Genomic DNA, 11,048 nt, shown 5'->3' on the forward strand with positions numbered 1-11,048 from the left:
AAGGCACGGCTAGTGGCGAAAGGGTTCAAACAACGGTATGGTCTTGACTATGAGGACACCTTTAGCCCGGTTGTCAAACCTACTACCATTCGGCTTCTGCTGTTCTTGGCTGTTACTCAAGGCTGGTTTCTTCGCCAACTGGATGTTCGGAATGCTTTTCTTCATGGTGTTCTGGATGAGGAGGTTTACATGTGCCAGCCCCGAGGGTTTGTTGACCCTGCTCGCCCTCATCATCTGTGCCGCTTGGTCAAGGCGCTATATGGGCTGAAGCAGTCTCCTCGTGCATGGCATGCCAGGCTTGGCTCCGTTCTTCGGGCCCTTGGTTTTGTTCCATCAAATGCTGACACATCGCTCTTTCTCCTACATCGGTCTGAGGTAACAATGTATCTACTGGTCTATGTTGATGACATTATCCTCATTAGCTCCTCCGATGTTGTTGCTGATCGGTTTATTTCTTCCTTGAGTGGTGATTTTGCGGTGAAAGATCTAGGCACTTTGCATTACTTCCTTGGGTTGAAGGTTTCTCGCTTTTCTGCTGGCCAGACACTCTCACAGCATAAGTACTCTTTGGACTTGTTGCGACGAGAAGGTATGTCGAAGTGCAAACATGCCTCCACTCTGATGTCTGCCACTGATCGTTTGTCTGCATTTGATGACGATCCTCTCAGTTTTGAAGATGCCACTGAGTATCGCAGTGTTGTTGGTGGTTTGCAGTATCTGACTATCATTCGGCCGGACATCTCCTATGCAATTAATCGGGTGTGTCAGTTCCTTCATGCTCCCATGACTTCTCATTGGACAGTCGTGAAGCGCATCCTCCTATATGTTTGCCTTACTGCATCCTACGGTTTGCTTCTTCAGCGTGCGTCGTCTGCAGAGCTCTCTGCATTCTCAGATGTCGATTGGGCTGGTAACCCAAATGATTGGCGATCCACGGGGGGACATGTTGTATTCTTTGGTCTTAATTTGATTGCATGGACTGCTCGTAAATAAGCTACGGTGTCTCGGAGTAGTACTGAAGCTGAGTACAAAGCTGTTGCAAATGCTACAGCTGAGATCATATGGGTGTAGTCCTTGTTGAGAGAGTTGGGAGTTCATCAAGCTCAGTCGACTGTCCTTTGGTGTGATAACATTGGTGCTACTTATCTATCATCTAATCCAGTGTTTCATGCTGGAACAAAACACATCGAAGTTGACTATCACTTTATGCGGGAACGTGTTGCAGAGAAGCTACTTCAATCAAGTTTATCTCCTTCAAAGATCAACTTGCTGACATCTTCACGAAGCCTCTACCACAACCTCAGTTTGTAGGGTGTAGGCACAATCTTAAGTATCTCAGGGCATAGTTAAAATTAAGAGAGGGTAGGGCATAGTTAAGATTGAGAGAGGGTGTTAGACTGTATTTACATGTAGCTCATGTATAGTCTTGTACTCCCTCCGTCCCAAAATAACTGTCGACTTTGTACTAACTCTAGTACAAAATTATATTAAGGTTAAGACACTTGTTTTGAGACGGAGGGAGTATATTGTATTGTACACCCTGATGTACCCCTTTATATATATATATATATGAGATAGTCACACCTCAAGAAGGTGTTTAGCAGTTCCCAAAACCCTAAGTCTAATACCATATATTTGCAGCACCACATGTACGATCATCATATATTGGCAAAGAAATCAACAATAGTTACAGTCAAAATCTATACACTTGCCAATATATATTGATCGAAGAAGGCAGTGCATCATCAACTAGTGTAGCCTACCAGCAATCAACTAGTGTAGACTACAACTTATTTAGTTCGCAACCAGGCTTATAACGCTATACTACCGTGGACTAGCTACCAACAATGACGCGATCCATCACAGTATATACAGATATTGTCATCCATTCATCGCCACTCCAGAATTATTCTCGAGGGGAGCAGCGGTCCAAAACCGCCGTCTTCCTTCGCCGCCGTCGCTGCTGCTTTGCCGTCCTCACAGTCACAGGCCACTAGCCTAAGAGCAGAGTTGCCCGCAGGCTTACTGTGCTTGAGCTTCAGCTCCTCGAGGCTCCTGGCGAACACCTGCTCCAGCCAGGCCTGCAGAGGGCGCCGCCTGTCCTCCGATGCCCATGACGCCGCAAGCATTTGCTCCATCGCGCCATCGCCGACCTCCAGCGTGCTGCCCGGGCCCATGATGTTGCCGAGCACGTTGCTCAGCTCCTGCAGGATGTCGTTGGCGAGTTTCCCAAAGTCGAACGCCTTGAATTCGATCGCTCTGTCGACCAAACCCAGGAGGCTGTCGATGGACTCATCTGGACTGTCGTTGCTGCTGCTGTCGTCGCCGTCAGCGTCACTGGATCCGTCCTCGCCGACGGGGAGGTTCAGGTCGAACGGCACACTTGAGGTTCTGTGCGGCCGCTTGGGATTGCTCGGTGATTCTAGCAGCTTTTCACGGTCGTCAGAAATGTCAAGCTTCCGCTTACTGACGCAACCAGAGTACACGGAAGTTTGAATTTTGGTGAGAGGGTGACTTGGGGAAGCTGCCACCTTGCTGCTACTAGGAGAGCCTCTGCTGGTGATCACCGTGCCTGATTCTATCAAGATCTTGAGTTGTTGTCCTCTAGCAGCCAGGATCTTCTCTTCGGAGAAGATATGCCCCTCTTCCACCCCAACCGAGGCATTTTTGCTGCATCGCGCCAATCTTGTTGACAGTATTACTATGGAGTCATTAATGGCAACTTCCTTGCCGCGCATGTCCCGGAATCTTCCGGTGTCAACGGCATGGGAGAGGCTGTCCTGAACGAGGCAGTCAGCTTTATCAATGTTGTCGAGGAAGATGACACAGCGCCGTTTCTTGCTCAACTCCTCGACGATGCAATCTATGCCAGTCTTTCCTCTGAAACTTGAGCCGCCCCAGTCCTGGAGGCTCAGGTCCAGATGAATGAAGCTGTCTTGGCTGCCGTGCACGAGCTCTGCCAGCGCCACGGCAACTCTCCGCTTGGCCACGCTGTCGAAACCATGAAAGCTGAACCAGATGTCGTTCTTCCTGCTTGCGCCGCGGCGCCTCTCTGTTGACTGGCAGCCAACAATGGATCCACAGATAGCACTCAGGGCTTCCTCCTGCCTTCCAACTACCTTGAACAGGCGTTCCACGAGTAGCTTGTAGTCGCTCAAATCAGAACCTTGTGCTGCAAGCTGTGAGGGCTTTTGCCTCCATTGGCCAAAGGCAGACACGCCTCCTGAAGCTGGTGAATGCAAAGCACTAGGTGATGTTTGCCCCATATTTGTGGAACTCCTGGAGCTGTAAGGTTGTGCAAAGGGCTGTGGGGGCTCCATATTCAAATCATCAACCTTATTGGGTGTCAGGTGGGTAGACTTCTCTGCATCCACTGCATGTTTCCAGCTCACAGAACTTGTACCCTTGGAAGAAGATCCACGAGGCGTGCTCAACACCAAGTCCGTTGCCACGGATGCAGCAGCGGATGGCGACATGTGATCTTCGCGATCATGGCAGCTTGACAAGTGTTCTTGTCGCAACTGTGCATGCCTGTCTTGAAATTGCTCATCACCCTTTGAATGCCTCCCTTGAAGATTCAACACAAGGCCTTCGTTCCTTTGGTTGGAGATAGATGGAGGTGAAACACTCTTTTTGGGGGTTGCATTCGTTTGAGTAGCAGACACTGCAGAAGGCCTAATAACATCCCTTTGAAGTGTAACTGACTCGGAACCTTTGCTCAGAATTGTTGCTCTTTCTGTGTCAACTGGAACAGCAGCATAATTTGGAAATAACTGGTAAGGACCTGTGTTGATCCTCTGGGATCCTTGGTGGAGCCGCAGGCAGTACTCGTTCCACTTCTTCTGCAGATTCAATATTTTTGACTTCAACACCATCTGATCATCTCTAACCTGCACTGAAGGAAAACTGCACATCTTTTATACCAATGAGATGCAAAATTTATCCATGTGTTTAACATGCTGAGCATGGGCATTTGTTGTTTTACTAAAAGCCATTTCAAAAGACATAAATAGATTCACACCTTGATTACATCAAGTCCATTGTTAAGACCCATCATGCTGCCATTCTGAAGCAGGGAAGGCAGACCTCCCTGGTCAGCTGTAATGCCACTCCCTTTAACGATTGTTGTGACTTCTTGCTCACATCTATCATTGCACTGTTGACACCGGAGCGTCTGGGGGCCAGGATGCACTGCGAGGCTGTTAGAGTCGTAGGTATTGTTGACAAGTCCACCAAAAGGACTAAACGATTCCACCAAGCTACAAATTACAAGATCAAAACTGTTGGGTCGAGTTGATGAAAGAAAGTGGAATACGTGACACTGTGACAGAAGCCAGACCAAGTACAATGAACTATTTCTGACTCCCCAGCAACTTAAGTATATCTAGTCATACCATTGCTACAATTATGACCCCAGTTATGGTTGTGCATTAGAATTTCCAATCAGAGAACAAATTTTCTGCACTAGATGGACATCTACTTCTTTTCCTCATGGAAATGCATTTCTTTTACATGCAGGACCTCTCTTATTCACTTGTTTTTTTTACTTTCTCTTTAACCTTTTCATCAAGCTGTTATAAATGGCAAGTGCATGGAACTTATGGCGATAAAACGTCTACTATATTGCCATATGCAGTCTATATGTAGCAAAAAACATCCAAAGGATCAAATGTCTCTCAAATGAATATGAGAAGTTCAATTTGAAAAATCAGCAAGCAAAATTTATCAGATATGTAACGGAACAAACAGCGAGCTAAGGAATTGCTGAAGAATAGGGCTAGTAACCATCAAGATAAAAGTAAAAAGAATATAGGTCCGAATGTCTGGAACGACTAGACATCAGAATTAGCAACCCAGATGAAGTAAGTGCACATACAGAATCTTTCCTGTGATAATCAAGTTTAATCAATTATGTGTCCTAAACAATATATAGTGCGTGGAAACACTCTGGATCTTAAGGGCAACTAGTCAATGATAAATTATCATTGTATATTTCAGATAAGAAGTTCGTGCACTCTTGGCTCTGATCAGTAGACCCCAGGTTTTTTTTTTTTGAGACAAAGTACACCCCAGGTGGGGCTGCGTTCCTCCTTTTCCAAAAAAATCAGTACACCCCAGCCCCCAGGAGTATTTTTTATACTATCTGAATTCAAGATGTAGTAATTCCGAAATACATTTTAAAAAAAATCAGGTCTCGTTTTCCCCTGTCACTAAAGGTTGGAGAACTGAACCATAACGATGGAACAATCACTATAACACAGATGCAGTCTTCGGTACTTCATAATTCAAATACACATTGACCACTTAAGTAAGCATATCCGGGCCAATCTTCACAAAAAATTATACACCACGGGGCAAGTAAAACCCACTATAAACTGTTGGCAGGAGAACATCGTTCTACTACCTTTTTTTTTTCTAAAGGAGGTTAAAACCCCCGGCCTATGCATCAATCGATGCATACAACCATCTTTATTTGTTATTTAACATAGGTCTAACAAGAACATACATCAAGCCACCCGAAGCCACCATTCACACCTACAAAACTCGATAATGCGGAGTGCTTTCACTCCCCATATCTAAAACCAGTGTCGTCGCCAATCCATCCACATAACGTATCGAAACCCACACCCGGTGCAGCAGACCTAAAGTGTACATCACATGCACATGTTTTAGACGCCACCATCATCATCGGACCACTGACCCATCTTTAGGTGAGAGACCTGCATCATCCTTGCCGGTCCGTCCATCCGTCGACGCCACCGCGACGCCCAACGGTGCCACTGCCCCGCGCTCGTCCGTCCAGACGCGGAGATTCTAGAAGATCTGTCGTGCATAGCACCTGCCGATCAGGCATGACACAGCGTATCACCTGTCGGCCAGGCATGACTTGACATCTCCACCGAAAGCTCCGTGCAAGACGAAGCCGCTCCACCTCCTGCCCCTGTCTTCCAGCTTTGCTCCACAAACAATGCTTCCAAGAGAGAAAACGACACCGCAGTACCATCATCGTCCGATCTGGAAGACCAGATCCTAGGGTTTTCCCCAGAGCAGCACGAGTGGGTCGACGGTAGTTACACGACGATGCCTTCCTCAAGGTAACGACGCAGAACGCCGCCATCGCCTGCCATTGGCTCAGTTTTCACCGGCAACTATGTCTTCCCGACTCGCTACCGGAACTAGATGGCGGATCTCGAGATCTAACCATCCAGCCTCAGGCCGACCACCTCCGATGGAGGAGATGGCCACCACTGCCAGCAGCACCGGCCAGATCAGATCTAACCGGAGGCACCACCTACCAGTCAACCATGGCCACATCTCCTCCTGATCTGCCCTCCCCACGAAGTCACCGGATCAGCGCCGAACCGCCGGAAAAGACCAAGACCAAAGGACGATCTTGCGCCGCCGGTCCCTCCAGACCATGGGGCTGCAGCCTAGATCTCCGTCGTCTCCATCACAGGCGGCGCCCAGGCTTAGCCGGTGCACGTCTCTGGAGATGACGAGGTGAAGGAGAGGAGGGAGGGGGCGGTGGTCTAGGGTTTTCCCCAGAGGAGAACGCCGCCATCGCCTGCCATTGGCTCAGTTTTCACCGGCAACTATGTCTTCCCGACTCGCTGCCGGAACTAGATGGCGGATCTCGAGATCTAACCATCCAGCCTCAGGCCGACCACCTCCGATGGAGGAGATGGCCACCACTGCCAGCGGCACCGGCCAGATCAGATCTAACCGGAGGCACCACCTACCAGTCAACCATGGCCACATCTCCTCCTGATCTGCCCTCCCCACGAAGTCGCCGGATCAGCGCCGAACCGCCGGAAAAGACCAAGACCAAAGGACGATCTTGCGCCGCCGGTCCCTCCAGACCATGGGGCTGCAGCCTAGATCTCCGTCGTCTCCATCACAGGCGGCACCCAGGCTTAGCCGGTGCACGTCTCTGGAGACGACGAGGTGAAGGAGAGGAGGGAGGGGGCGGTGGCCGGGGCGCTGGGTTGGCCCCTGATCGCCGTGGAGGGCGCCATACAAGGGAGCTGGTATATGTTATATGTGCTCGCTACATTTATACTCCCTCCGTTCCTAAATATAAGTCTTTTAAGAGATTTCATTAGATGACTACATACGAAGCAAAATGAATGAATCTATACTCTAAAGTATGTCTATATACATCCGTATGTAGTCTTCTAGTAGAATGCCTAGAAAGACTTATATTTAGGAACAGAGGGAGTATATATTTAAAGGCCTTATTGAGCTACCTGCACTCTACTAGTTATTGTAGTATTACACTCAAATCAAGCATACATCGCTTAAGAATACCCAATGCTGCTTACAATGGGCGTACAAGCATATTTGTAACTAAAACACTAAACTAAAATCAAGGGCATAAACTAGTACACTAGGAGGTCCGACAATCAAACCAACATGTGATTAAATGGTTAAAGAAATGGTGATATCCCAATCCGTCAGGGTTCAAGTGCTGGTGCTTGCATTATTTCTGGATTTATTTCAAGATTTCCGGTGATATGTTTTCAGTAAGAGGAGACGTTTCCGTCGATGACGACGAGGCGTCTACGGTAACTTCATAAATCTCAATATGATATATCGGCTCAGTCTTTTAAAGGTGCTCATGAATATAAGATATGCATGTATATTCATAGGGATGAATGTATGCGTTTGTGTTAATAAAAAATAGGTCGGACAAGAAGTATCGTACGTGTAGTAATTTGGAATTAAGAAACATCCGGATAATAAACTAAGCATGGAGACCAGTCAGCCACCAAATGGATGCCAATCAAATCCTAAGCATAAACAATTATGAAAGATATATACTGTATGTGCAAAAGTGAAAGGGCTTGTTCACCTAGCGGACTTGGATAAAGCAGGTGGCGTGGTTGCCGGAGGCATGAGTCCTCCGGCGCGCACCGCCGTGATCGGCAGCAGCTGGAGCTCCCAGTCCTTGTCAACCAAGGGGAACTTGGAGAGGAAGGTGAGGTAGGTCTCGTAGGTGGCCGACCACCCCATCACCCAGACACGCCCCTCTCTGTGCGTCTCCAGCACCCGCGTCACCTCCGCCACCACTCGGCGCCCTCGTTCCTGGAGCTCGCCGTCATCGGGGACCAGTTCTCTGAGGTCGCCGACGCTTATGACGAGGCCGGAGGTGGCGCTAGCCATCGCCGCCGCCACGCTGAGTTGTGTTTGGTCGATGGAGTTTGGACCGACGGGGAGGACGCGGTACGGCGAGGCCGCGGCGAAGTCGGCTGCGGCGGACGCTGCCCCAACACCTACGAGCATGGGGTTGCGGCCCCGGGCGAGGATCTCGGCGATGCGGCGGCCGTTCTCCTCGCCGGCGCCGGCGGCGCTCCCGGCGGGCGAAGGCACGTCGGCGTCGTCGCCGGCGGCGAAGCTGCAGAGGAAGAGAGGCGGCGGGCGTGCCCGCGTGGGGAGGCGGCCGAGCAGCGGCATGGGCGGCGCGGGGCGGAGGATGGCGAGCTTGATGTCGGCGCTGCGGAAGCCGGCGTCGTCGAATACGCGGCTGACGACGGGGTCGTCGAGGATGGCGAGCAGGAGCTGCGAGAGCTCGACCCTGACCTGCGAGGCGGCGGTGGCGGCCTGGAACGCGGCCTGGTGGTAGAAGTGGAAGGTGTCCGGGTTGCGGCGCTGGTTGGCCTGCGAGCGCTTGATGGCGGCCATGAGCGAGTTGGACACGGGCGGCTCCGGCTGCTCGTCCGCGCCCGAGGCCGACGTCGACGCGGACGCGGAGGAGGCGGAGGGGAGCCTGTCGAGGGAGACGGCGAAGCAGAGCTCGAGCGCCTTGAGCTGCACGCGCGGGGAGTAGGCGGCGCTGCGGGCCCGCGCGAGCGCGTCGCGCAGGAGCGGCGGGGCCTGCTGCGCCAGCAGCGCGGCGACGAGGTGCAGCGACGTGGTCTGCGCGTGCACCCTGCGGCGCGCGGAGACGACCGCGGCGTCGAGCGCCGTCACGGCCGCCGGCGACAGGCACTGCCTCGCCGCGGGCACCGGCGTGGGCATCTCTTCTCTCCGCTGGAGGGACCTGACCTGGCCTGTCTGCGGTTACTTTTCACCAGGCATGGGGCGGAAATGTAAAACCAACTCCACACAGAGGGGTAAAACGAACGACACCGGATTTTCCTCTCGGTTTGCTTGCTGGCGGGGATGGAAGGGGAATGGAAGGGGATAATAATCGGCTGGGAGGGGAGGTGGATTGGATTGCTTGCTTATAAACCACGACGATATCTTCTCCCGTCTCCTTTTTATGGATGGCCCCGCCCGCCCATCGGAGTGGGGAAATTTGGTAGAGCATATATGCAGCGCCCCTCGCACCACAACCACACTGTGCAGATTGAGATTCCTCCCCCCTTTTAGCCATGGCTCCGCTCCGCTCCGCTCACTCTGCTCTGTCGTGTACTCCTCCTTCTCCTGCCTCCCTACCTGCTACTACATGATTGTTCCCTTCTATTTTACCGCACAGTGTGACGTGAGATCGCGCGTACTACTCCCCTCCAGGCCTAGATACCCAAGGCAATGAGATCTACAGTATACTACTAGTAGCATGCATGCACACTGCTGTGGCTCTCTCTTGGTTGCCTGCTAGTCATCAAGTGCTCAAGCGGCCTTCCAATAATTTTTCCACAACCAATTATTGCCTACCGATGCGGTCCAACCGCATGTTTGTAACAGGAATTTCAGCCTCTTCTAATTCTGGAATTCACCTTGAGCGGGGAAAAAAACGATTTCCTCTTCTTCTTCTTCTTCTTTGCGTGGCTTGAAAAACAAACGGCATCTTTAGCTCGATGTAGACGTCTATTCTTCTGTTTATTGTTAGGCTTACATCACATTCGTCCGATTTTGTTGTCGACCCGTGTCGTCCAAGACCCGCCGAAAAAGATTTTATGTGTCTTCAAATTGATGTACTCCTCGTTTTCAGCCACGCATGCGTTCTTCGGTTTTGATATGTTCCTCATATGAGTGGGCTGAGGAATGTGAATTGTGTGCGTGCGCGCGCGAGAGAGAGTAGAGATGGATCTGGAGAGAATCCATCATAAATGTAGCATTTGTGTTTGTAGTGGGCTCTGGCCCTATCTATTAGTGACAAGTGGTGTGTGTGATGATGTTTAGATAACTTACCGAGAGACTTAGGATCTGATACGGGGTGCTGCGATCCATATCGACGTGGACATAGCTTACACAAGAAATTAATCAAAGTGATGCTTTATGAAACATTTGTTTACGAAAGATGTAAATTATCAATTACACCGGTGAAACTATTTGATGCTCTGTCATGAATTTCAAGTGACATGATTGATCGTAGGAAAAACATACATACACTAGCACACAAAATGCTATTGATGGTGTGTCAAAAATCATCTTTGTGGCGTATCGCTTTCATGCCAACGGTATATGGCACACCGATAAAATACACTGATGGCGTTTGGACCCCCCACGTCATCACTAACAAATATGCTGGTGGCGTGTCACGTGAAGGCATATACTCATGGCATGTGATGACAAGACACACCACCAGTAATATTCATCAATAGTGGCAATGTCATGATAGGAACACACCACTAATTTGAATTGTACACATAAAAAATGCACGACAACATTTTACTACCCAAATGATAACATTTTTAATTTAACAGCAATAGTAATAGCATATCATATTCAATTTTGTCATTACTAAATAGAGCCAAGTGATATCATCTAAGTTCAACAAATCACCTAATTGACATAGTATGGCTAGTAGCTAGCATATAACATGTTAAATGAAAGTTCAACGAAATACCAAGATATTATGACTGAATAGTTGCTTACTAACTAGATTCTTCGGTGCGACTCAAGGTCGTAGTCCAGAGAGTCGGAACCAGAGGTGCCAACAAGATTGCAATACATCATGATCTCCTCACACTTATGATCGAGGTAGAACGTGGCTCTCTCTCACAAGCTTTCATATTGTAGTCTCGTGCAAGTGTTATTCAACCAGGGAACCGAGATAGGTTCAGTGGACGAGACAATTGAAATCCTAGCTTTACATCAATCCC

General features: G+C 49.6%; 1 protein-coding gene across 1 annotated transcript; it reads right to left on the minus strand.

Annotated features, from left to right (window-relative positions):
- Positions 1–1,634: 1,634 nt before the first annotated feature.
- On the minus strand, positions 1,635–9,650 carry LOC123451806 (protein DWARF 53-like). Its single transcript, XM_045128347.1, has 3 exons — positions 7,853–9,650; positions 4,022–4,259; positions 1,635–3,890 (listed from the first exon to the last, which is right to left on the minus strand). Exons 1-3 carry the CDS (start codon positions 9,016–9,018, stop codon positions 1,890–1,892), a joined length of 3,405 nt encoding a protein of 1,134 aa, XP_044984282.1. The 5' UTR covers positions 9,019–9,650; the 3' UTR covers positions 1,635–1,889.
- Positions 9,651–11,048: the final 1,398 nt, after the last annotated feature.

This window comes from Hordeum vulgare, chromosome 5H (assembly GCF_904849725.1).
Source record: "Hordeum vulgare subsp. vulgare chromosome 5H, MorexV3_pseudomolecules_assembly, whole genome shotgun sequence".
Classification (NCBI taxonomy): Eukaryota; Viridiplantae; Streptophyta; class Magnoliopsida; order Poales; family Poaceae; genus Hordeum; species Hordeum vulgare.